This window comes from Natrix helvetica (assembly GCF_964273705.1).
Source record: "Natrix helvetica genome assembly, chromosome: 1".
Classification (NCBI taxonomy): Eukaryota; Metazoa; Chordata; class Lepidosauria; order Squamata; family Natricidae; genus Natrix; species Natrix helvetica.
In genome coordinates this window covers 124,935,659-124,963,452 of record NC_138548.1, presented here as the reverse complement: position 1 = coordinate 124,963,452, position 27,794 = coordinate 124,935,659, and the positions used below count along the sequence as shown (strand labels likewise).

Genomic DNA, 27,794 nt, shown 5'->3' with positions numbered 1-27,794 from the left:
GAATAAATAACAGTAATAGCAGGCACTGGGTAATAAAATTACTGACTTTTGTATTTCATATTTTTCAGTTTCTCCATTTGGAATTATTCTTTGAAAATGCATAGCTCTCACCTTTTCTACCATCTTGAGCAAATGGGCAGGAGGGCCATCTGATTGGGAGCTGTCAGATCCACTTGTGCTAATTAAGAGAAAAGAGAAAAACTATTCACGTGATGAACAATAACATTGTCACTGCCTCTAGCAGGCTAATTTTGCTAAGAAAGTCTAAGTATTAGTCATAAACTGACTCATTGGCTATGCCTAAAACTTTAAACTATTCAACCTATCTTCATCATCAAATCATCTGTAACGCAGAAAGCCTTAAAACTAATTATATGGTGAATATCCCTTCCCTTGAGTTGCTTCTCATGCTTTTGTGGTGCGAATGTTATTTCTGATTCAAGTTGCATAGCTGTCTAGTAATGGAATTGGAAAGACTGAAGGTAACCCAGAGAGTAATTTTTTTTTTAAATTACCATGTCTATTCATGTTTCTCCAATGCCCATTACATATTCCTTCAATGTAACATAACACACACATTAACAGTTCCTACGAAACTAAAAGTGCCAATGAAATGGATGTACAGTATGTGACACAGCAACATCTCTGAAATCAAGCTGTTAAATAAGACAGTGAGGTTGCATTGATGTTCTTAGGTAGCTGGTTAAATGAACAAGATACAGCCTACAAAAGTATGAGGAACCGAATAAGAAAAAGAGCCTTCAGAGACGTAGCTCTTGTTTTAAGCTTCCCTCTCCTGAATAAAAAGGCTAAAATTATTAACAATATGGTATCTCCTGGCTTGATTATTCTATTGTCTTGGAAGATAGAAAAATCCACACAGGGCATCTCACTTTTCTAAAATCCCTAATCACCAAAGGCCGGCAGGCTTGGATTACCTGGATTCAACATCAGATAGAGAGATGTCACTCCAAGTACTTTCCATGTTTTTACCCAACTCTGAGAGCTTAGTCTGGATTTTTTGTTTCAGTAATTCTGTAAGCTCTAGCAAGCATTGCTGAAACTAAGAGAAGAACAGAGAATTCTTAGACCAAGTGGAAAATATTGTTTGGTTATATACTTTAAAATGCTCCAACCATTCTAACCATTTCAGTGAGGAGTAACATAAATATTAACCGGTAAAATATAAAACAATTTGAAAAATGTACAATATATCAATGTTTATATACAATACACTTAAAAGATAAAAAATAAATCCAAATGACATCAACAAAAATCTCTTCAACCAGCAAATATCTCTTCAACCAGCATCTTCAACCAGCATGAGCACACATACACACACAAACAAAGGCAGCTGAACTTCCTTTAGGATGTACCGGGATCAGTATGAATTTTTTTAAAAAATTATTATATAGCCTTTCCTTTGATTCTCAAATTTCCTACATGAGCTAATTTGCATTTCATAATACGTTCATAACCCAAAGGGCAACTGCAGTCAGACAAGTTTCTAGTTAACAAAATTCATAAGTATTCTGAAAAATTTATATCTGCTACTTGGTTGAAGCTTTATTGGTTATTTCACATTTCAGACTCACAAAGAAACGGGATGTACAGTAGAGGAACGGGCTACACTCGTGTCTTCTATTGGAATTTGGACATTTTGGATTTGAACTGCATGGACAATGGCTATTTCCAGATTACATATTTTAAAAATGTGAGAAATAATAATGGCAATATTAAAGCATGCCTCAGAAATATGGGAGCCGTGGTGACACAATGGCTAGAATGCAGTATTGAGGCTGATTCTGACTCTGCCCTCTGCCAGGAGTTCAATCTTGACTAGCTCAAGATTGACTCAGCCTTCCATCCTTCCGAGGTCAGTAAAATGAGGACTGAGATTGTTGGGGGCAATATGTTGGTATTTACAATCTATTCAGAGAGTGACATAAAGCACTATGGAGCGGTATGTAAGCCTAAGTACTATTGCTATTGCTATTTAAAGGCACTGAACAATCCAACAATATCTTCTAGTTCTGTTAAACTACAAGAGGAAGCTCTCACCTTGGAGCGGTCTGGATCACAAAAGTCCAATAAAGTATCACAGACATGATAACCTAGAGATTTGAGATCCTCAAAAGTAAAATGACAGCTACTTTTAGCACCTGAGAAAGACAAATAAACATGAGGTTCTTTAGTCTTTAGTACAGTAAATACCTTGATATGCAATCGAGAGAAAAAGTTCTGAAAGTCTTTCCTTTATTCATCATATTGTATAATTTATTACTTAACCAGCATTCTTTGCACGGTTTTTTCTTTTGCCATCAGAGCCCATTGTACCTATTATTATTATTATTCAATAAAGGGCAGAGCATCCATTATAATCTTTTTTCTTTCTTTTGCTCCTTCTTTTGCTTAATGCTCCTGTAGAGTGAGAATTTACTCTTCTAGTTGTACTGTTTTTCTGATCTCTTACTTCTACAATTATATTTTTTCCATGCAGTGCTAATCAGAATTAGCTAAGATCTACCTCCCACACTTTCCTTAGCTCCTTAAAAATTCAAAAGGAGATACTTTTAGATGACCTCATTCATGCTGCTAATGCTACCAAAGTCTATTGACTTTGACAGAATGCTAAAATACCTAGTTCCTTGATGATGTTAGGATTTCATAGCCAATAAGCTTGTTCCTTCTTTTTCCAGTGCTGTTCACTTTACAGTATTTGAACTGAAATACTCTTACCCAGTGACATGCAGTGAGGTTTATGGCTGGTGAGGCACTGACACAGTGGTGGGTTTCAAAAAAATTTAGACTTGTGGACTTCAACTCCCAGAATTCCACAGCCACGCATCCTCAGTTCCGATTTAAAGCAACAGCATTTGTTTTTCTCCTTTGAAGGTTTCCTTCTTTCTTTTTCTTTTTCTTCTCCCTTCCCATCCTTCCTCCCTTCTCTCCCTCCCTCCCCCCTCTCTCAAACACACACACACACACACACACACAAAGTTGGATTGGAGGGAAGAGCACCAAAGAGGAGACCACAGGAGGAGGCAGAAAGCCAGTCAAAGAGCCATACTGGAGCGCACACACTTTCCTCCAGCCCCGGAAGGATCCAGCCCAGCTTCACTGATTACAGGTTTGAAAAGGTAACGTGGCTCTGCCTGCAATCAAACTACACCCCAGGGAGAGCACAAGCGAGCCAGAGTCCTTCCCTCCAGCCTTTGCCCAAAGCCCCGCACCAGGAGAATGAAGTTTGAATTCCTCCTCCTCCCTCCGACCCACACGTACCTTTTCCAGCTGTTTCAGAGAGGATTTCAACTCTGCTCTTGCCTCGGGTCCTCTGAAGAAGCCCCGCCCAAACGAGCGCCCTCTACTATGAGGCAGGAGAACTGCGTGCCTCACCTACGTCAGGAATTTTTAGGCTTTTAACCCTTGCTTAACTCTGCTCGAGTGATCATAAAACGTCTAGTCAGACTAGATGAGGCATGCAGTTCTCCTGTCTCATAGTAGAGGGCACTTTTTAAGAGGCTTTTTTAAACAGTTAAGCAGAGTCATCCACGGTGAGGCAGCAACTAGCTCAGCCTGACTTCAGCTCTCGCCTTTTTCCTTTTACATTTTTCTTTTCTTTTCATGATGACAGTGGTGAGGCTGTGCCTCCCCTGCCTCACCTGACTGCACATCACTGCTCTTACCATACAGTCTCTGTTTCACAAGGAGATAGCTTTATTTTCGCACAACATGAAGCAATCAGCCCAAGTAATGAAATAAAGCTGGGATGGCTATGAATTTAAATGTGGGCCTAAGGTGCAAATCCTCGCATCCTATAGGCTGAGTGCACAGCTGCTAAACCAAAACCAATTAAAATTTGCCAGACCATTAAAAACAAGAGAATATGTGTAGTTCAGGGTTGAACGCTATGGGGCCCTTGGTGCTCTCTGAGCTTGGTTGTTTTCCTATTATCTGACCTTCTCTAGCATTTTTAACATATACTGTATTGCCTTGAATAGAAAAAAGATGTACACTCACCAAGTGTTGATCCACTAAATGTAGATTCCATAGTATAACTGTTTAGTATTCCCATTCTCCACATCACAACTCGTCCAGTTCCTTCTTTACACTTCTGAACTTGAAATTTACAGCTGTTGAAACAAAACTGAACATCCAAATTGTTCAAATTAGAATGATTACATTATTAGAGATATTTCTTTCTTAAAGCATTGTTGGATCACGCCAAATAACTAACTAACATTCAGAAGTTCATTAGCTGTATTTAAAAGAATACTCTAGAATGCAGTTGACTGGGAGCCAGTTTGGTGTATTTGGCGAACGTGCTGACCTAGAAATCAGGAGACAGTGAGTTCTACGCCTGTCTCAGGCATGAAAGCTGTCTGGATTAACTTTGGGCCAGTCACTCTCTCTCATTCCAACCCACCTCAGAGGTTATTGTGGTGGGGAAAATAGGAGAGAGGAATATTAGAGATTTTCACCACTATGAATATATATATAAAGTGATATAAAAATTAATAATAAAACCATTTCTCAGATTAAAAACTGTGTATCTTCTAGGGATTGTTGGCCCCTAATGTTAAACAACTTGTGATGTGCTTGGATTAGCTTAATGTCAAATAAAATACAATTCTAGATAGAAAGTCTGAGCTAGAAAATCAGCGTCTTTAGAATATTAATTGTTATGTTCTGGAAGTTGCTTCTGATTGGCTACATGAAATTTGGCAGTGGGCATATACGGTAGATACACAATCTTTTTAAAAAAATAAATAAACATCTACAGCCAATATTTACACATAGCCTTGAAATAGTTGCATTCTGAGATGTAGCTCATTCTTCAGCTTCTGATAAAGTGCACATTTCTCTTCCCCACCACCCTTATCCTTGGATTCTGCCTGATCTTCAGCTACAATTATTTTCCGTAAACATTTTCCAAACTGATTTCATAGGGAAACATATAATGAACAGATAACTGCTTCAAAAGCATTTTCCGTGTTGACAACAGTGAAATGCATGGCTTTTTAAAATTAGAGATACAATTTCAATTTGATTTTTAAGAACTGCATTAATTGACCTGGTTTCTTGAAAATAAAAAAGATTTATGAATTTGTATTACATTTTTGTTATCTGCTCATACTGAATAATTTGCTATATTTGTAAAATGTAAGAAAAATCAATATCATCATTCAAAAATATTGAAAAAGTAGATGAATTGCATTGCTGTTCCAAATTAACTCAAGTTTCATCATCAAATTAAAAGAAAATGCTTCTACATCTATTAACTAAAAATGGCACGTTGGAATATGTAGTTTATTTAAGGGAGGAAAATTTTGATTATTGTAATAAATTTTTTTTGAAAGAAAGGGTATTTTCCAATAATGAAAAGAAGTCTGAATAATATGATATCTGTGAAATTTAGAGAATTTATACTGAATTAATGCATGTACTGAATTAGAATCTGCATATACAATACATCTAGGCCCCACCTTATCAGGAACATTCTTGCTCATCATAAGAGGAAAGATTCGCTCATGAAGTAACTGATTTTGTGCATGCTTGTTGTTACAGCCATACATGAAGATATTGTTCTTTCGACTATGCCCATGGATATCACAATAGAGCAGAACTTCACGTTCCTCAAGGACTCTTTCAGAAAAGGGACACAAGACACAGATAAAGAAAGTGAGATCCAAGGAAACCTGTGAATGTCTGATTTCATACAGATAAAGATGTAAACAACCGTATTGTATTGTTCCCCACCCCCACCTTGTATGGCAGTATCAGTTAGGAACTTGAAAATTCCTGATTGATGCATCTTTAACTAGATTTAGTAATTACTTAAAGTAAATCGCCTGGTACGCCAGTTGCGCCCCTTCCTGGATCGGGATGCTCTGTGCACAGTCACTCATGCCCTCGTCCTTTCTCGCCTGGACTACTGCAATGCTCTCTACATGGGGCTGCCCTTGAAGAGCACCCGGAGGCTTCAGCTGGTCCAGAATGCGGCCGCGCGGGTTGTCATGGGGGTACCTAGGTGCTCCCATGTCACACCCCTTTTAGACGGCCTGCACTGGTTGCCGGTTGTTTTCCGGGTGCGATTCAAGGTATTAATTATGACCTTTAAAGCGCTCCATGGCTTAGGCCCAGGGTACCTGCGAGACCACCTACTGCCACCAGTAGCCTCCCACCATCCAGTACGATCCCACAGAGTTGGCCTCCTCAGGGTGCCGTCGGCCAAGCAGTGTCGGCTGGTGACCTCCAGGGGGAGAGCCTTCTCTGTGGGAGCGCCTTCCCTCTGGAATGAGCTGCCCCCGGAGCTTCGCATAATCCCCGACCTCTGGTCCTTCCGACGCGCCCTAAAAAGTTGGCTTTTCCAGCAAGCCGGCCTGGCCTGTTAATGTTAATTTTAATTTATTTTAAATGTATTGTTTCTTTAAAAAAAAATCGGTTTGGTCTTTTTGGAAATGGGTTTAATCTTTTTTTTAACTTTTGTGATGTGTGTTTTTAATGTTGTACGCCGCCCTGAGTCCTTTTGGAGAAGGGCGGCATATAAATCCAAATAAACCTAAACCTAAACCTAAATAACTGATTGATTCTTGTCTTGTGAAATTGGCAGAATAGCTGTAATCCAGTATACTTCTGGCAGGAAAAAAAGGCAGTTTAGCCTAATGGTTAAGGTATCAGGCTGGAAAACAGGAGACCATGAGTTTTAGTCCCACCTTAGTCATGACAATTGACTGGATGATCTTGGGCCAGCCCAACCCACTTCACAGGGGAAAATAGGTGAGGGAGTTTGTTGGATATGCCTTGAGTTATTTATAAAAATAAGAAAATAAAAACAAGAAAATGAAAGCACAAGAATTCTAGAAACAATAAAGAAAAGGAAAAATGAACAACACTGATTCTCTGGCACTTTTCTCAAAACTTACCAAACAGGGGATAGCCCTTAAAAAATCATGGGTAATTAGATCATTCTACCTGCTTATTGAAAAATATGTATGATATCCAGGAAGCAACAATTAAAACAAGAATGTAGGCCAGCTATACGGTTCTAAACTGGGAGTATTCCAAGATCGTATATTCTTACCTTCGTAGCCATATGCAACGAAATTTCATTTTAATGTATGGCAATTAGTGTATATTCAAAGTGAGAATAAAGTTATTCTAAGTCTAAATTATAAGAAATGCTAAAATTACTGGTATCAATATCTTGATGATATCACTTTAATGGCACAAGTGAGAAAGCCTCAAAGAATTATCTTACTGAAGATAAAAGAAGAGAATGCAAAAGCCGGTCTTGCTGTTAAGATTATGTCAATAAACAGTGCCATTCCAATGTGATAATAGTAGAGAAGTTGTCTATGAAGTAACATCGTTTTTCTAGGCTCAGATAAAAAATGCTGACTGAAACGATTAAAAAACGATGTCTACTACTGGGAGAAGTATGCTAACTCTAACAGAATATTAATGTAGAGAGACAACACACTGCTAACTAATTTGCCTATTGTCAAGTCTATGCTTTTTCCCCATTATAATATATGGCTGTGAAAGCTGGACCATTAGAAAAGCTGAAGGAAAATTGATGTTTTGGGATTGTGGTGTTGGAGAAATTGTTGAAACAAACATTGAGTACAAAAGAACAAATAATTTAGTATTAGATGTAGTAAAATCAGTTTGCTCATTGGAAGCACTAATAATGAAACTAAAGCTTAAACATTTTGGATAGTATGATGAGAATGCAAGAGGCACTGGAAATCCTGAGGCTTGAAAAAAAATCAAAAGGCGGGCAAAAAAGGCTGGCAGAAGAAAAGATAGCTAGATACAATCATTGATAATACAAGCAGGAGCTTACAATTAGAAATGAAGAATAATTGAATAACAACATCAATGCACATAGTTTATATGAATGTTTGCTAGATGGTGTCCCTGACTAACAACTAAACAATATTTCTAGAGATGCTTAGAGAATGTGCACTTTTCCGTATTTTCTGTTTACATTATATCCTCCTCCTTTTTGTAGAACATATTGTACAAGCCAGTAATTTCACCAAATAGCCCTGGCATGTTTGAGAATCTGGTATCAACATCCAAGCTCATTACAGTGATATCATCGTATAAGATAACCTTGGGAAATTGTTCCAAAGTGAAATACTGGGGGCAGTTTTCTATGTACCCATAACACTTTCTCAAACCCATCCCATAATATTTCAACATATGGCATATATATTCTACCACTTATTCCATTAATGGTTTGCCTTTTCCTTTATGAACCCCAACTGCCTCCTATATGCAAACTAAGTCTGATATTTGTTTTATTGCATTTTTTTTCAGAAACTGTTTTAGGTATATATATATATACATATGTTCAGAGTTTATATGTATGTGTTTATTTACTTCAAGAAATTTGTATTGCTGCTCAACTCACATGCAGTGACTCTGTATAGACACATTCACACAAACACACTGACAGACAGACAGAGTTCTTAATGTATGCTGCCTTTAAAAATTTCATATAAATCTCTGTCACTTACCTCTTGATCATGGCCCGAGTATACCAAATGCAGGGGAAAGATTCCTTTAGTTCTGTCCTATAGTTTCTGTTCAAGTCTCTTCCTGCCAACGAACAGCGATAGTTCCCCACAATAACTCCATCTGGGTTCAGCATGGGCACAACTTTGAATATGAAGAGATCTCGAAGGAGATGAGCATCAGGAGCATCACTCACAATAAAATCTAAAAAACCTCTCATCACCCACGAGCTATTTGTTTCCCCAGGATGGACTCTGGCACTTAGTATAATCGCTTTTTTTGCTGCTGAGGCAATGACACCTTTGGATGGGTTGGTAATGGTGAGAAGGTATACTATGTTTCCAGCTAGACTGCTGCACAGAGGGCGGAGTTTGCAATACTGAGAATAGAGTGGATTCCCTACCAAAGTCAAAAGATAATTTTGTAGGTCTGAATAGGTATAAGGGTAGAATTGAGCAAAGTAACATGTGTCATAGCTGTTAGGAAAACACACTGTCCATGTGAGGCAATAGAGGGTTTGGCCTTCTTCTGTGTTGTATTTGTAATACTTGATATCATTCCCCACTCTCCTCCAGCCAATACCCTGAGACTCAGCATCCTTCTGGGAATACATAAGAGGCTTCATCCCCATATTGTAGAGGCTTTTGGCTTTCATCAGATTAACAATTGTGAAGCGGTACTTGGCATCTTTTCTAGTATTTTGTACTCTGAAGTAGTACCACTGAGTATGCTTGCTGGTATAAAGATCCGTCCTCAAAGTGAGTTCATACTCATATTCCCCTCTGAAATGAAACAGGGAGAAGAAAGATGCATTAAAGGGCAGCAGCAGCCTCTTCCTCTAGGAAGAACTACATAATAACATGTCCTACAATCTTATTTAAAGATTAAATAGAATGATTTGTTTTACTATGGTCTTCTTCTCTGTGAATAGAGAGTTCAAGGATACACATGTTAATGTGGTATATAATTTGTTATTTTTGTGGCTTGTGAGGCTTTGGCCAGATACCATTTTGAGGAAATGGGAATTTTAAGAGATGAACTGCCTTAAGTCTTGCTGGTCTGTAGTATTTAGCTAATGTGCTTTATATGGAAAAAGCCCTATTTACCTAAGATAATAGTTTCCTTTGAAAGGCATAATAAATCATTTGCATATAAACATTTAGCCTCCCCCTCCCAATTTGGTAAAAAAGATGGGACTCGGCAGACGAGTGATTTTTTTTTTACAGATGCTGGAAATAAGATATTAAGTAATGTATATACTTAAGAACATTCTAAAGGACTGCAAAATTTGCAAAACAAGGAATATTGTGAACCTTAAGGACCGTGTTGTGTCATAGAAAGTTGTTAAGGCACATTCAGACTAGATAAGCTTCAAGTATAATCATATTATTATGCAGCTTGTTTACTATGCAGGTTTTTTTCACTTTTCCCTCTTTAATAGATGTTTTGATAGAAAGCACAGAAAGGTTGGTAAATGGAAAATGAGCTTTGAGAAACAAGATTACTTCATGATAAGCATTTCATCAGCAACATATTTAGCTTTTAAGATGCTGTAAGAATTGTTTTAAAGTGTTACAAAGAGTTACTCAGGTGTTTCACATTTATGCAGAGAATTACATAAATTAAAATATCTGGAATAATTTAATATTCAGGTAATCCTTACAACCATTTGTTCAGTCACTGTTCAAAGTTGCAACGGCACTGAAAAAAGTGACTTAGGACCATTTTTCACACTTATAACCGTTACAGCTTCCCCATGGTCATAAATTTTGGGCACTTGGAAACTGGCATGTATTTATGACATTTGCACTGTCCCAGGGCGGGGGTGGGTTCCAGCAGGCACTACTGCCGGTTTGCTCATGTGGATACTGCACGTGCATGCGCAATGCAATTAAAATTGTGCATGCGCAGAACTGAAAAACAAGATGGCGTCACCCAGAGAACCGGTTCGAGGGCGTAGCAGATCTGGGTCGCTGCCGGTTCCAGCAACTCAGACCGCCAAAGCACTACCAGTTCTTTGTGGAACCCACCACTGGTAGGAACCCACCACTGTCCCAGGGTCATGTGATCACCATCTGTAACCTTCCCAGTTGGCTTCTGACAAGCAAAGTCAAAGAGGGAAGCTTAACTACTGCATGGTTCAGTCAACAATTGCAGTGGTTTGCTTAACAATTGTGGCCAAAAAAAGATTATAAAAATGTGGCAAACCCCCTTAACAACTGCCTTGCTTAGCCACAGAAATTTTGGGTTCAAATGTAGTCATAGGTCGAGGACCACCTGTATAGCAATTTACATTAAAACTGATGGTCTATAGAGATTCTCAGTCATCCAGGTTATGGTTGTCCCAAAGGTGCTTTTTTTCAGGAGGCAATTAGACTTTCTTATTTTTTCTTTGAAGACGTTTCTCATCCAAGAAGCTTTTTCAGCTCTGACAGGAAGCGTCTCCAGCTCTGATTTCCATTCCACACTATCCTTTCAAGCTTCTTGGATGAGAAACGTCTTCAAAGAAAAAACAAGGAAGTCCAGTTGCCTCCTGAAAAAAAAGCACCTTTGGTACATTAAAACTGATGATAAAATAACATACATCTGAAATATGAGGCATTTCTTATAAGCACTGGATTTGTAATAAATTTTAGCACTGTGAATGTTCATTCAGTAGCATAATAAATGTCCACCAACTGATTATCCTAGTCCTTCATTTAAAAAAAAATGTTCTCCTTTTCTGGTCCCAGACAGTTTCCTGCCCTGTATTCCTTCCCAACCCTTCTTACTCACACCCTGACTGCTTTCTGGAGATTCCCACTTTCAAAGCGTGATTCAAATAACAGTACGGTGTCTTCTGGATCTTTTAAGCTGACAGCAGCTGACTTGATAGGTTGCCTTGACCCTCCAACTCGTGAAGCAATAAAATAGGTACCTGTGAGTGCTGCAGAAGAAGAAGAATGCCTGTCAACGAGGCATCATAGACCTTGGTCTCAGAAACTAGATCTGTGTACTAACTCTGCAAAATTTGTTGTTAAAGTTACTGACAAACACGATCTCCCATGGATAAATAGCAATTAAAGTTGACTATGGATAAGTAATTTGATTTCAGTTTTGCTACTTTCTAAAAACTGGGCAAAATTAAAAACATTGTACAGTACTTCTCTAACTTTCCTCAATGATGAATAAGAACTAAGTTAGATAATACATGCAAGGCAGTATGTGTAACAATCCTCAGTGTTATAGAGGCTATGGCGGAGCAGCAGAATAGTTGATAAGCTGCATAACTCGGCCTTCAACAAACATTTTATTATTGTTTTCTACCTTGTGCCCTTTTTTTCCCCAAATTTTTTTTATTGGTTTTTACACATATATGGGGAAAGGTAAATGGGTATACAAAAAATTTTGGCAGCTCCCACACTGGTGTTATTAACCCATCCAGGACTCACAGTTTTTACAATCTTAAAGACAAAATACAAAAGATAAGCAGAAAACAAGATCTTATTCTGTAATGTTAACCATGTGTTCATTAATTTTTCTTTGTCACTTTCTAGAATATCACCAATTGCTGTTTAATTCAAATATTTTTATTTTTGCGATCTCAGCCTTTTCAATATTGCTTCTTCCTCCGCCTGTCCCCAGCGGAGCCTTCAGCCCCCCCTCCTTCTTATCCTGCACCATGCTGCCCCTCCCTCCACCTTCACTATGTTTGTCCTCTAGGAGGAGAGAGGTTTTTTTGATGAAGGCTTCCGCCTCCTGCACTGTATTGATTCTAATCCTATTTCCCTGCCAAAAAATCAACATTCCTTCTGGCAATAACCATTTAAACCAGACTCCTTTATTATATAATTTATTTGCTAAGGAGGAATACTTCCTCCTTCTCTCTCTTATCTTTTTTGGAATCTGCTTAAGAATGGTGATTTCTTCATCTTTATACTTCAGTGGTCTCTCCCTTTGGGTCCCAAGTACCTCATCCCTTGTGGTCCTCCTGAGAAATTTAACATGTACCTCCCTTGGAACATTATGACTTCTAGCATATGCTGAGTTTATCCTATAGACTAGATCCATATCCCACCACAGCTGATTTTTGTCTCTCTTAATATAGTCTGCTAATATTGTACTCATAATATCCTTAAGGTCTTCATTTTCTGTCTCTGGTAGGTTCTGGAATCTAAGAAAAAAGGACATTCTTTCAAATTCTATTTTTGCCAAAAAGTTTTCCAAGTCTACATTTCCCTTCCGGATTGTTTTGATTTCTTCCCCCAGTCCAGCCGCTCCCTCCTCTAACACCAAAATATTTTGTTTATTTTCTGCAATATGATGTTTAACGTCTCTGAGTTCTTCTTTTAGCTCTGTCATTTTCAAGTCATTCTGCCCTCTCATCAGTTCTTGAAACATTTGAGTAACAGATAGTTCTTTTGATCCCTCTCCCGCCCCCTCCTGCTGTAACAATGATGTGATCTTTGTCGGTTGCATACTGGGACTGGAGGAGGCAGATGCGGGGGCTGAGAGTGACTTGCCCGTCGGAGGCTTCTTTGGCCCCATTTGTCTAAAGTTCAGAGATGTCAGTCTTTTTCCAAGGAAATGGCGTCCGAGGATTGCGCAGCTGTGCCGGTCTCCAAAGAACAAAACAAAGCCGAAAGCGGCCGTTCACAGTTCACAGTTCCAAGGCACCAAGGCAAACCAAATGTAGAGTATCTAATAAGCAAAGTTCAGTAGAACCACATTTCGGGAAGGGGTCTCGGTTTCCCTCAGAGAGAGTAGTAAGGCTGAAGGTGGTTTTGAAGGGCAGGCTTCATTTATGATTAAACAAACAAAGAAGGGCGGGCACCATCTTAGCTCCTCTTTCCACCGGGAGAAAGAAAACAGGAATCTCCATCCAGGTTTTTAAAGGAAAAAGGGTCCACAGTCATTCCTAGCAATCGTGATAAAGATCTTTCACCGTTGGCTAGCTCAAGTGACGGCTCAGCCTTTGTTGTCTCTCTTTTAAGGGAGATCATTCAAATGCCGCTTATTCCAAGGGGGGGGTCGAAGAAAGAAACACCCCCTCTAATCTCCATTTAAATAGGATGAACACAAAACTTACAAAAGTCTGCTGCTTTTCCTTTGATTAATCAGAGGGTTCAGGAGGGATCCCCCAACACCAGGATCCTGCCGCACTTCTCCAAGTACATTCTCTCCTCCGGGTCCATTCGGCAAAGAGGCGGGCAGCGCAGTGCTGTCCCTCACCCCCCCTCTGCTCCCTGGCCCCTAGACGAAGCTGAAAAACACCCCTGCCGGCTGCTGCCTTTCAGGGGGCTTCACCCTTCGGCAGGGAAACCCCTTCAGGGCCCCCTGTGCTCCTTATGGAGCCAGCCGGGGAGACGAGCGGCAGACAACACATCCGTCGCCTTCAGGAACCGGTAGTCGTCTCCCTTGTGCCCTTTTTTGAAATAAGTACTTTGGCATCTTTAGTAAAGAACCTGAGATAGGGCAGGGAGTTAAATTTAAGCAATCTAAGTCCCACTCATCCCATTTTTTCCCTTTCTCCCTGTGGTCTGTTTACCTATACTACTTTTTTTCTCTTCTGTATTCTAATTCACAGCTGATTCTTGTCTTTATTTTCTAATTCTCCATTTCCAAGTTTCTCTTCTGATTTTATCAACAAATTCATTCTATTTTGTTGAATTCTTTTAGTTTTCCATCATTCTCTCTGGTTGCCAGTTTCTCCACATTCTTTTGTTAGGATTAATAAAATGCATTTAAAGTGTCTGTATATGTTATTTTTAAAAATAAAGGAAGCTAATCTTTCTTAAGTATAGGAGAGACCAATGCCTATGGAGCATAACTTTTATCTGATACATTATTTGACTTATAGGTATGTATTATGCTAGATATTGTGAAGCTGATGGAAAAGCCAAAATATGATAATTTTTAAAATATTACAATACATAAAAAATAAGACATACATTATTTATACTCTCGATTTAATGTAGGGTTTACGTAACTGATTTGTTTACAGGTGAACAAAGTCATGTATATGTCAAAATGTATATGAACTTGCAGAAAATCATTAAAAGTCAATTCAATAATTAATAAAACGCTGTAATTGATTACACTGAACTACCATGCAGTTAGGCTCTAAAACATGCAAAGCTAATGTTTGTAGATGTAGATATATATATATATATATACCCTCAGACAGATGTACATGGATGATTTCAAAATTAAGATATTTTTCAACCTTTACAGAAGATAGCCTGCACTGTTCTCAGTCACTGACTCCCTATAATAAGGCATCTTTTTAGCAATGTACTATCATCCCATGTATACCAATACCTGGTTCTATGCAATAGACAACGGTTCCAGAACTCTCTCCAACTATTTCCGGTGCAAATTCATTTCCAGTTGGTTGATAAAAAGGTTCCGGTTCAGGAGGAACCCATTCTAATAAAGAAGAAAATAATGGCACATTATTTATTTATTTATTAAATTAATTCCTAATTTAAAAATTGAATACTTCCTGTTCAGTGGTGGGTTCCGGATCCCGTTCTAACCGGTACGGTTGGAACGGGCCCGGCGTTGCCCATATGGATGCGTGCAGTACGCGCATGCGTCATACCTGCCTGCGACACCTCCGCAAGCCTCCGTAATGCTCGGCGGAGCATCATGCAGGTGCCGTACGCGCCATGCACATGTGCGGAAGCACCAAAGGCTTAAAGGACAGGTAAGGCACTCGGGCGGGCGGGTGGGCCATCCGGAGCACCATACCAGAACAGTACCCGGTGCTCTGGGCAGGCTCCGGTACGGCCGTACCAGGGCGTAACTGCCTGCAACCCACCACTGTTCCTGTTTATTCTGGTTGACTCTTTCTTCCAATTTGAGTTTCCTCTCAGATCCATTCACATTATATGCCAGCATGCAGAAAACATTTTAATATATATCACAATATATTCTTCTTTCAATGAACATCAATGAACGTTCTGAGCCAACTACCTAAATACAGTAAAATACTTACATACTTGTTGAACCATTTTGTCACCAACTAGGTATATAAAAAATCTAAAAAGGTATAAAATAATACAGATAGTTCTCAACTTACAACAGTTTGTTTAGTGACTATTCAAAGTTACAACGGCACTGAAAAAAAGTGACTTATGACCATTTTTCACACTTACAACTGTAGGAACTTCCCCATGATCATGTGATCAAAATTATGATGCCTGGCAACTGACTCATAATTATGACGGTTGCAGTGACCTGCTGTCATGTGATCATCTTTTGCAACCTTCTGACAAGCAAAGTCAATGGGGAAGCCAGATTCACTTAACAACCATGATAATAATAACTTAACAACTGTAGTAATTCACTTAACAACTGTGGCAAAATGGTCATAAAATTGGACAAAATTGACTTAGCAACTATCCTGCTTAGCAACAGAAATTTTGGGCTCAATTGTGGTCGTAGGTTGAGGACTACCTGTACTGTCCTGGATATTTTTCATTTATCAATTTTTTGAAAACTTAATATTTAAGAGGCTATTTTAAAACAGTTTGTTATTGAAATCCAATATATAATTTGTCCCAAATTTCAATGCTAAACAGGATAGAAAAATTTTAACTACAAATTCAATACCAAATTAAGATGATGCTTTGGGAGTTTTGAAGAAATCTTAAATTACCAACTCCTGCTGTAATTAAACTAAAGGTTTAACATTATGTTTTAAATTTAAATTTACAAGTATTCTGAACAATGATTGGAAATACAAATACCTATTTAAAAAGCTAATTAAATATAAACAAACGAGCCTTGCAAAAAGAAATTCAGCATTATTTCCAAACAGTTATTCTTATTTTGCTATCCTCCTTAAGTTCTTTGAAAATGTCATCAGGCATTTGAAAAAATGTGATTGTCAACATGGATCAATATTTGGATCTGACTCTGTTGATAGAATATATTTGGATTTAAAAAAAAACATTTCTCATCAAAAGTTGCTGACTTAGCAGTCATAGGAAAAGTGGACCTGTTCTCTTATGCATTTGGTTACAAGCAGAAAACATTTCCTCCCACGGCACATCATTAAATTCTGAAATTCATTACTCAAGACATAATAATCAATAATCAATATTCAACCTGGAATACCTCCAGGTTGTGAATAGCATAGTTCTAAGTACTAGCTGTAGGGGAACAATGGTGGGACAGGGCCTGTATCTCCTACTTTGATTTCCTGAAACATCCACTTGGCCATTGTGAGATGCTGGATTTAGATAGACCTTGGTCCGGCCCAGTTTAAGAATTCCCATGTTCTTCTTTTCTCTTAAATATATAGGGTTATTTCTGGAATGATTTGCAGTCACATGAGCAAAATTCTATTTGCACAGTAAATACATTACATTACAACGAATACATTATTCCCAATATAAGATTCAGGTTACCGGTGTGATAGATATGATCCTCAATTACTTCACACTCGATTGGCCAGAGTGGGGTCAATTTTGAATTTCTACCTCTAGGAAGAGAAAAAAGATTCCGAGGTTCCCGTAAGCGCAAGATACTAGGGCTTTCTAGTTGATCAAGCATGCGCTGTTTACTTTTAAGAAGTGCAGTTTCCATCACTAGCGAACCTGCCAAAGAAAAGACATATATGCTACTACTTTCTTTTCAGGCACTCAGTGAAGATTTTATTTCATTTTCAATATTTAATCCACAACAGGTTAATAATTCAGTTTACTTACAGAGTAGGGTCTTGTCTGAATCATGTTCATTTCTATCTTTTTTGCAGAAGTTGCCTGCTGTCAATAAATGGCATGAGCTCTCCCAGCTTTCAAAAGGAAAACTAAATTTGTGAGGGAAATTTTCCTCATCTAAGAAGTAAAATTTTGTAATATTATTTCGTAAAGTTAGTTATTTATAATTAATCTTATAATTACAAGCAAATACATTGAGAAATTACGTGGATTACCAAATTTATATGCAAGGCTCATAGGAACAGTTGCCAACATGTTATATTCAACTGCAACTGTCTGCAGATTCCACATTGCCTTGCACCACTCTACACTCATACATCTACCCACCAGAGCAAGGAATGTTGCGGGTCCCATCCCCAGCCTAGGAAGATACACCTGGTGGGACCCAGAAGAAGGGCCTTTTCCATGGTGGCTCCCTCTCTCTGGAACATCATTTCCCCAGAGATTAGAATGGCCTCCACTCTAATTCTTCTGGAAGGCACTGAAGACCAGGTTCTGCCAGCAGGCTTGGGGAACGCAGAGCGGGATGGAGCCAATTAAAAGGCTTGTGTGATGTGTTGCCGCCAGGGTGGAGGGTTATTATATTATTTTATTAATTTATTATGTGATTATTCTCTTTTATTAGTTTTATTGTTTTATGTATGAGATTTTTATATTCCTATAAGCCGCCTAGAATCACCATGTGCGACTAGACAACAATATAAATTTCCTAAAATAAATAAAAATGAATTAATATTTCTTAAATCTATTCTGAAAGATTTGGGAATCCCAGATTCCCAAAAGTCTGTTTGTTTCAGATAGGTGATACTGTAGTCCAATATCATACTGCTAATCCTTGAAATTGGTATATACTGTACATGGGACCAGTTTTAACTGCTGTCTAATGTGATGTGAATTATCAATTTCAAGAGTAGGCAATTTTTTCAGCTGAAGGCTGCACTAAAAAAACCAAAAACAATGTTGCCTTCAAGTCCCAAAGGTGCTTTTCAAAAGGCAACTGACTTCCTTTGTTTTTTCCTTGAAGATTGTCCAGCTGCTTTTTGAAAAGCACCTGTGGGACAACTATGACCAGGATGATTGAGAATCTCCATCGACAGCTGGCCTCCAATGGTCACTGAAGGTTTGCTAATGTGGTGCTGTCACAGTAAGTAAGGATGAACATTTCTGACCTATTTTGTTTTTTGGCAGATGAGAATTGAGACAGAAGGAGGAGGTTTAATCATCAATTTCAATCTTTATACTAGAAAAAATGCAAGAACTTTTGATATCAAATATCAACTATGTTTTATTAAATTCCACTGGTATCATTCTAGGAATAGTCAAGAGAGAATGAAAAGTCCATTATTCCCTCTATGTCCCTAAACTCCATTGAGGAAGGATTATCTGTTTCAGATGATTAGGACTGAGACAGAAGTAAAAGAACAGTGTCTTATATTGTGTAGTATCTGTGTGTTCCTATAAGTCAGTCTTGACTCCTGGCAACTGCTTGGACAAGTCCAGTCAGTTTTCTCCACAAAATTTTCAGAAGACGTTTGCCAGTGTCTTCTTCCTAGAGCTGAAAGTTAAAAACTCATATAATCCTGAAACCGGATTAGAACTCTGCAACTTTATAATCCAGTGCCTTTAACCATTAAGTGTTATTTTTTCAATATTTTCTCATTTTATAAGTGCAACAGCTTTTTTGACTAAAATACATTTTTCTCATATTAGAACCTATCACCTATCCACAAGCTGCAACAGTGGGATTCATTTTTTTTTACTACCGGTTCTGTGCTTGGCTTGGTTTGGTGGGCATGGCAGCAGGAGAATAGTGCAAAATCTCCATTCCCTCCTCACTCCTGGGGGAAGGATACTGTAAAATCTCTATCACCACCACACTCCAGGGCAAGGATGCTGTAAAATCTCCATTTCTACCCCACTCCAGGGGAAGGATACTGTAAAATCCCCATTCCCTCCACACTAACCTACTTACCAGCTCTGTTCTCCTGTGCAGGGCAACAGAAGAAGACCCAGCCGATCAGCTGGGAATCTGATTATCTGGGACTCGGGGCGAAAGGAATAGATGGGGGCAGGGCCAGTCAGAGGTGGTATTTACGGGTTCTCTGAACTACTCAAAGTTTCTGCTACCGGTTCGCCAGAACTAGTCAGAACTGGCTGAATACCACCTCTGACAAGCTGGCAGAAAACTACAATAGCACAACATTTGTTGTGCCCATTGCTGATCTCTATCTTGCCTCCATCCTGTCTTCAATTACTGTAAGTCAGTTGACCTCTCTCCATGTTAATATGTGGCAAAGCTTAATAGATTTTATACACCTTGAAGCCGTCCCTGGATGGTGTCAGAATAAAGGGGAAATTATTATTTCAACATTAGCACAGCTAAGGACAACTTAAGCTTGTCTCACCTACAAACTGCAGACAATGGACAGGGGCAAGCTGATTTTTAGCTACGATATGTTTCTTTTACTGCTACTTTATATTTTCATTTGCTGTCAATTCTTAGAAGCTGGGGAGGTTCCAAGGTCATAAAAAAGGAGGTTCAGGAATTGCAGCTTTGCCTCATGTTATCCAGCATGATAGGAAATCTAACTCTAAAAGTGCTTAATGCCATCTGGTCTCCATAGAGAATTATATGAATGAAGCAATTATTGCATGTTAAGTAACAGTAAACACTAAGGATTTCGTAATGTTCAAACAATAAAAACAAGCAGTGAAAAGCAATCCCTAGCTAGTGACAAAGGCAGTATCTCTTATTGCATGATGTTACAGATGCAATAAAAATGGAAACATCAAATTGAGAACAGACGTCTTACCTCTGAAATAACCATAGTACTGGAGATGATGATATATAAACTGTTCATATGGGTCTTTAAACTGCTGTGGAAACAGTTAGATTTCTGATCATTCTAAAAGCCAGCATGTATACTTGAAACTCATTTACCATAGTGTAGCAATGCTGAGGCCAAAATAAAAATATCGGAATATGCTGCATTTTAAGTATGCTCTTGAAAGAACTTCTTGCTGATCACACCCAAAATCCAAACTACAACTGTTCATCAGACACACACACACACACACACACTATATTGCCAAAAGTATTCGCTCACAACTGAATCTGATTATTTGGATGGGTGAGCAAATACTTTTGGCAATATAGTGGACATACATACTACCAAAACTGTTGGGTCTGTTTGTTTGTAGCCTTGAACCAAGGTAACTGAAATGGGCTTACAGAATTCTGAGACCCATGACTCTCATGGGAATGAAAATTGGGAAAGTTGTGGCCACTTCCCACCATCACGCCTTCAACTATACTTCCCAGAAACCTGTAGGTTGCAGGGCCCAAGAAAAGATGGGAGAGGCATATTCCCATCTTCCTTCCTGTCTCCCTCTAATCCCTGAGGGCTGGCAGCAAGGCCAAATGGGCAAATGTCCATTGGCTGCTTTGGAACCAAGACGAAAAATCTGAAATTTCCTAATGGTAATGACTGGTGAGAAAAGGAAGAAGGAGCAAGTGGGATGCTTGCTGGCAAGGTAGAGTTGGCTAGGGAGTGCTGGTAGTTGACAGGTGAGCCTTCTTCCTCCCTAATGGGATGCACCATTGTTGAATAGGGGAGCGGAGGTTTGCTCTGCCTTTATTCCTCCTCTGCAATCAAAGTGATAGGCAGCTCTGGGAAAGGGGGAGGAAGAGAAGAGGCAGTGGCATCTGCTTTACTGGGGCTCTGCTGAGGGTCATAGAGGAGCAGAAATTGAGCAAACATATATTATCTATGGAAAGAAGAAGAACAAGAGTGTGCTTGGGATGCCAGCTGATGAGGTAGTGCTGGCTGGGAACTATTGATGGTTGGCAAGGGAGACATACCAAAATGGGGAGCAGGGGTGCAGTTTTCCTTGTGGTCTGCAACTCACTTGGTTCCCCCTTCCTCCAGCAAAGTGCAGACAATATTATGGATTATGAATTAAGGATTATGGTGGAGGGGAAAGAGTGCCAGCCTACATTGTATGCAGAAAGAATGACTCAAAGGATCACAGGTTGTCCAGTATATTACTAAAACTCTCATGTCTGTAACCTTTAACTGGGTGAAACGGTGCATTGTAGGGCAACACTTTTTGAACCGAGATACCTCAAATGGGCTAACACAGAAAGTGTCCAAAATCTGGAACCCTTGACTCCAGTGGAATTGAAATTTGGCAAATTATATAAAATATTTTATGACATAAAATATTATAAAGCATTTTATGACATAATAAATGTCATAAAACATTTCCTGCGCTCAGCTCCTGCTGTTTGACTGTGCTTATGCAGTTCACAATGGGCTATTTTCAAGGCAGATGCATCGCCAAATATCTCGCTGAACTTTTAGTAATTTTTCAGTATTAGAAGCTCTGTCATTGTTGAAGACATTGAAACATCTGATAAGGAAATACACGATATTGCCAACAGTATTCGCTCACCCATCCAAATAATCAGATTCAGTTGTGAGCGAATACTTTTGGCAATATAGTGTAGCTATAAAATAATGATGAATGGATCACAGCTTGTCCAATTTCTCCTAAAATTTTAAAAGATTGCCCCTCTCTCCCAGAGAACCTGGTTTTTGCTTTATCCACCCACCCATTCAACAACCACTCTCAGAAATTAAAAATAAGAGACTTTAAGCCTAATTTCTTAAAACATAAGAAATCAATTTTTGTACTAACCTGAATCTCAGGGTCTAGTGAGCACATGTTGAATGCAGTGATGTTATCTGTTGCTACCTAAAGAGAATAGGGGCTGGGGGGTGGGGAGATACCTGAAGGTTTAGAACATTATTATTTTTTGCTTAAAAGGAATGACTGGTTATTCTGCAAAACTCTCGCTGTACTACAAATTAAATCAAGCACAAGCTGATGTGGAGTTGTGAAAATGACAGGACTAAGCAAAGCACAGAGGATGAAGGGGAAAGGAGGGGGAGGAAGGGCAGGAGGGGGAGAAGCCAGAAAGAGGTTTAGTCTTAAAAAGATTTTTAAAAGCAATATTTCCCGCCAAGATCCAGACACCACTGCCTCTGTGACCACACGGATTCTCACAACCACACAGGCTTCTTCCGGGGATCAAGGGTGTGCGCGCGCCCTGCCTCCCATAGCCCCTCCAGTTGCTCCTGCCCTACCCTTAACCTACAACAGTCGCAACTGTCTCAGGAGCGAGGGAGTGAGGAGTGAGGAAGGAGTATTCCGCCGGTCCTCCGGGTAACCGCCGCAAGGCTTTGCTCCATTCAGGGTAACGCAGGCCCGCCTCTCCCGGCCTTCGGGCATCTCCCACAGTGACACCCACGGCCTTTCTCTCTTGTTCTTCTCATTCCCTCTGGAAGAGAACTTGGTATCCTAGCGACCAGTCACGCCAAGCCGCCGCCCCCCCGGGGGGTGAGGGCGCGGCGGGAAGGTGGCTGTTCATTGGTCGGCCGAGGCGGGCTGGGGGCGACGCCTTCAAGCCCGCAGTGGCTTTGAACAAAACCGAAGAAGCGGCCACGTGGTTCGAGTTTTCTTGGGCGCGTTGGGGTTGCCGTCTAGTAAGGGTGCGGGGTTTAGTTTTAGTGCTTGCCGGTGTGTATTAAACGCTATTGATATCAATCGGCACACTGCTTATATTGATAGGAATATTGTGATGGGCGTGGTTCTCAATCAACCCAGATGTGGTTTACATATTCCCCTTTCAGGCGAAATAGCGAGTTGAATGAATAAAAATTGGGCGGAGAAAGGGACTCTATAATCAGGTTTCAGCCCTGGCTTTTTAGTTTTTTTCTGGTCTACATACAAAGAAAACAAAAAATGATGTAGTAAAGTAGGTTATATATATTTTAAGAGATAAAATACTAGGAAAATTATAATTAAAAATACAAATAGAAATCCCATAGCTCTTACCCTCCCCCGTTTTTGTTTAACTTCTGATTTTTTCTTTTGTGTGTGTGTGTGTGTGTGTGTGTGAAGTGTGAACAGTCAATACTATCATAAGGGGATTCATTATTTCTTGGAATTCCCAGAATGTCTACTTACAAGAAAATACTCTTCAAACTCTTGTTGCAACTGTTTTATAAAACAGTGGGTCCTTTAATACTTTCTAGGGAAAAAATGACATGTTTTTTTAAAGTTTTATTGGTTTTTTCAAGTATTTTGGGGAAAAGGGTACATAAATGTGGAGAAAAATTTTGACAGCTACATCATACGGAAGGTGGTACTTCCCCGGAGTCTTACATCTCTCTCTTATTTTATATATATCAAAATATCATTATTACATACATATTAGCAGTTTAGGTTTACTTCAAATTCTTTAACATCTTCAACCATACTTTATATCACTTCTAACCATTTCATTGTATTAACAATTGCAGTGTGTTTTTAAATCATTTCTGTGACCTAAGTCTCATTGCTGTCTCTTCTCCCCTGTCTGTTGGCTGAGCCATGGCTCCTCCCCCTTTCATGTCTTGTGCAGTGTCTCTTGTTTCATCTAGGAGGTTCTTGTGTTTTTCCATGAAGGCTTCTGCCTCCACTACTGTATTAATTCTCACTCTACCCGCCTCCCAGAAAATCAACAAGCCTTCTGGAATTAACCACCTGAACCAGATATTTTTTTCATATAATTTTTTAGTTAGAAAGAAGAATTTCTTCCTCTTATCTCTTATTCTTTTTGGTATCTGTTTCAGAATGGTTATTTCTTTGTCCTTATATCTTAAAGGTTCCCCCCTTTGAACTCCTAGAATCTCATCTCTTGTAGTCTTTCTAAAAAATTTAACATGAACTTCCCTTGGAACATTGTGTGTTCTAGCATATGCTGAGTTAATTCTATAGATCAAATCCATATCCCACCCTAGCTGTTGTTTATCTCTTTTAATATAATCTGCTAGCATTGTTATCATAATCTCCCTTAAGTCTTCACCCTCCATTTCAGGTATGTTTTGAAATCTAAGAAAAAGAAACATCCTTTCAAATTCCATTTTTTCCATATAATTCTCAATCCCAGCATTTTTTTTTTTTTTTTTGTAAAACCTTCATCTCTTCTCCCACCCCCACAGCACCCTCCTCCAGAACGTCAATTTTCTGGCTATTTTGTAAAGTTTGTAGTTTATTCTCTCTGAGTTCTTCCCTTAAGTCCACCAACTGTTTTTTTATTTCGTCCTGTCCCTTTAAGAGTGTCTGGAACATTTGTTGAAACATTTCTTGAGACTGCTGTTCCCCCTCGGAGGCTTTTGGTTGTAAAAAGGAAGATAGTTGTGTTTGTTGTGGAACAGGACTTGAAACAGAAGAAGATGGAGCCGATGCTGGTTTAGGAATGGGGGCCTTTTTCGCAGGCATTGTGAAGTTCAGAGAAAGTTTATAAATCTAGACAGAAAAGATGGCGTCTATAGGAGCGCGCTGTCCGGCGAGGTCTACAGGCAGACATGTTTTCTTGTAATAATCTTATTTAGACATGATTGGATAAAGTATTAATGTGTATATTACATTAAACATTCATTCAGCTAAGGATCAAGATCCAAATATATAATCTATTTTGGAGACTCATTTTTGTAACAATTTGATAGACAATTATGCAATATAATATCTTGCAGGAGAAAACACGTTTTAATGAAACCTTTTTACATACAAATTTTAATCTCCTGTAATAAGTTAATAGGAACTAGCACACTGGAATTTGATGGCCTATTATTCTATCTTGGATTTAGTTAACAGCAATTAATTGGATATGTATAAAATTATTATTACTGGGCTCATACAAAAGTATTTTTTTAAATTAATGACTGCAGTTAAAGCTATCTTTGGGGAATTACTAAGAAGTCTTACTATATATGAGCTGTGGTGGTGCTGTGGTTAGAATGCAGTACTTCAGGCTACTTTTGCAACTGCCGGCTGCCTGTAATTTGGCAGTTCGATTCTCATCAGCTCAAAATTGACTCAGCCTTCCATCCTTCTGAGGTCAGTAAAATGAGAACCCAGATTATTAGGGGCAATATGCTGATTTTGTAAACCGCTTAGGAACGTGAAGTGGTATATAAATCTAAGTGCTATTGTTATATAACAATATGCTATAGTGATTAAGGAGTTGGATTGGGGTGACCCAGATTCAATTTTGTCCTCAGCTACGGAAACTTTTGCTGCTGCTGTCTGTTGACTCCTGGTGATTGCCAGGACAAGTCTCTGCAGGTTTTCTTGGCAAGATTTTCAGGAGTGGTTTGCTATCACCTCCTTCCTAACCTAGCGCCAAGAATCATTAGTTGAGCTCATGCTTCGGATATAATTCATACTCTCCCACTGAGTAGCTCAGTGTCCTTAACTGCATCAAAGTACTATAGCTTTTAATAAAAAGAGCTAGCCTAACTCAATCAGTTGATTATGTATCAAAAGCAGGGCTATTGTTTCTCCATTGATTATTTGTACCCTATGATTATCATTAAGTGTTGTGCCTTATGATTCTTGACTAATGTATCTTTTCTTTTATGTACACTGAGAGCATATGCACCAAAGTCAAATTCCTTGGGTGTTCAATTACACTTGGCCAATAAAGAATTATATTATATTATATTATATTATAATCTAATAACCCAGGTTTTCCTTTTCTTCAGCACCGGCTCTTCATGTAATGCATGATTCAGAGCCAATCACTCACTCAATTAAAACTACTTCAAGGACTGCTATTCTGAGGGAAACTTAAAAGTGAGAACACTATGTATGCGAGCTCAGAGGAAATGTTAAGATACAAATTTAACAAAAAGGACTAGTAAATTATAAGAGAGAAAAAGAAAGAACAGATTATGTTATTTACATATCAACTTGTTTTAAGCATTTCCTCTTAACTCCTGTTGTGCTGTTTTACCTGGGCAGGAGGTGAGAAATGGGTTTCTTGGGAAGGATGAGCAAAGAATGCCAGATGTATGTACCAAAAGTATGTAATCCCAGCAGGATCATGCAAGGCATGAAGGTCAAGCTGCTCAGCTAAAGCAAGCAAGCAGATGCTGCCTGTATTGGGCAACAGCAATGCAAGCAGATGCTGGAGGTAGATCATCACTTTAGTGACAAAAGCAAAAACATCCGTTTAGACAGTGCAGAACGGTAAACTCCAGTTATTTAACCAACAAAACAGATGGATAGAAAATATGAAATGATTGATGCTACAGTGCTAGAGAATGGGTCCCTCAGGCTGGATAGTAATCCATGTGCTACTAAAGACCCAAGGATTCTTCTGCCTTTTGGGATCTACTAGGAGTCAAGAAGTATACCAAAGACCAGCACGTAACAGGATGAAGGCACTGAAAAAGATATCCTTTTTTTTCGTGTCTCTTTACTTATAAAGATCAGACTAGTGCAAATCATGGTATTCTTTATGACATTCTATGGAAGTGAAAGACTGTGAAGAAACAGAATATTATAAAAAATACTGGCACTTTTGAACTTTGGTATTGGAGAAGACTTCTGAGAATACCATTGACAGCCAAGAAAACGCATGGCTCATCAACCCAGAATTTTAACTCAAGGCATAAATTACCCTTGTCAAATTATCTTACATTGAACACATTGTGCAAAGACCTAGCTCTCTGGAGAACTCTGAATACTGGGGAAAATGAAAGAAAAAGAAGAGGACAGTCAACAGGAAGGTGAATGGACTCAGTTAGAATGGCAATGGATGTATAATTGAAAGAACTATTGGGCTAAGTTAGGAACAAATGGTCACGGAAAACAATCTGTCCATGGAGTGACTCAGCATCAACACTGATTTGATAGCACATAATCATAATATAAATCTTTTATACCTTTAAAATGAAATATAAAATGCTAATAATTATTTATCGTAATAATTCAGCAAGCTATTAAGATCTCTTTTTTCTTAGTGGTAAGGAACAAGTCGATTAGGGGGTCAAATTATAATACCCTTTGTAAAATTCTTCTGGAATCAACGATTTCACATTCATCCCGCCATATAATTTTAGACACGACCCATATGCAGTGCACATATATACATTTTTTTCTAAACCACAAAAGCAAAAAGAACTGGATCCTGGTTATTTTAAATTTCACAAATCAGGGAAGTTATTTTTTTTAATAAGAATTTTATTAGTTTTTAAAAACATTTATAGGAAAGGGTAAGTAGGTATAAAAAAATTTTTGACAGCTACATCTTGCCAAAGGTAGAAATCTCCCCGAATCTCACAACTTTTACAAAAGAGAAAACCAAAAAGTAAAAGATAAATAGTAACAGCTTTTTGTTTTATATTGTATCAACCATATGTTCAACCATCTCGTGTCACTTCCAGCAACTACATTATATCAACAATTGCAATAATGTTTCAAATATATTTTTGTGACCTGAGTCTTTTCAATATTGCTTCCTCCCCCCTGTCTTCTGGCAGAGCCATGGCCCCTCCCTCCTTCATATCTTGTGTACTGTCCCGTTTCATCTAGGAGAGCACTGTATTTTTTAATGAAGGCCTCTGCCTCCGTAACTCTATTAATTCTAATTCTGCTACCCTCCCAGAAAATCAACATTCCTTCTGGCAATAACCATCTAAACCAAACTCCTTTATTATATAATTT

The 27,794-nt window shown here is 38.7% G+C and overlaps 1 protein-coding gene across 3 annotated transcripts in view; it reads right to left on the bottom strand.

The window, feature by feature from the left end:
• AGBL2 (AGBL carboxypeptidase 2) overlaps positions 1–22,594 on the bottom strand; it is a 33,776-nt gene extending 11,182 nt beyond the window's left edge. For 2 of the 3 annotated variants that reach the window (XM_081934807.1, XM_081934809.1), the window contains exons 1-13: positions 22,396–22,594; positions 21,936–22,008; positions 20,048–20,111; positions 17,223–17,351; positions 16,923–17,111; positions 14,827–14,934; positions 11,302–11,452; positions 8,529–9,308; positions 5,487–5,646; positions 4,021–4,147; positions 2,062–2,162; positions 939–1,063; positions 112–178 (exon numbers count right to left, since the gene is read on the bottom strand). In XM_081934807.1, the coding sequence (XP_081790933.1) occupies positions 112–178; positions 939–1,063; positions 2,062–2,162; positions 4,021–4,147; positions 5,487–5,646; positions 8,529–9,308; positions 11,302–11,452; positions 14,827–14,934; positions 16,923–17,111; positions 17,223–17,351; positions 20,048–20,111; positions 21,936–21,962 (2,028 nt within the window). In that variant the 5' untranslated portion in view covers positions 21,963–22,008; positions 22,396–22,594. Of the gene's footprint in view, positions 1–111; positions 179–938; positions 1,064–2,061; positions 2,163–4,020; positions 4,148–5,486; positions 5,647–8,528; positions 9,309–11,301; positions 11,453–14,826; positions 14,935–16,922; positions 17,112–17,222; positions 17,352–20,047; positions 20,112–21,935 lie in introns of all 3 variants that reach the window. The other variant, XM_081934808.1, reaches the window with a different exon arrangement.
• Positions 22,595–27,794: the final 5,200 nt, after the last annotated feature.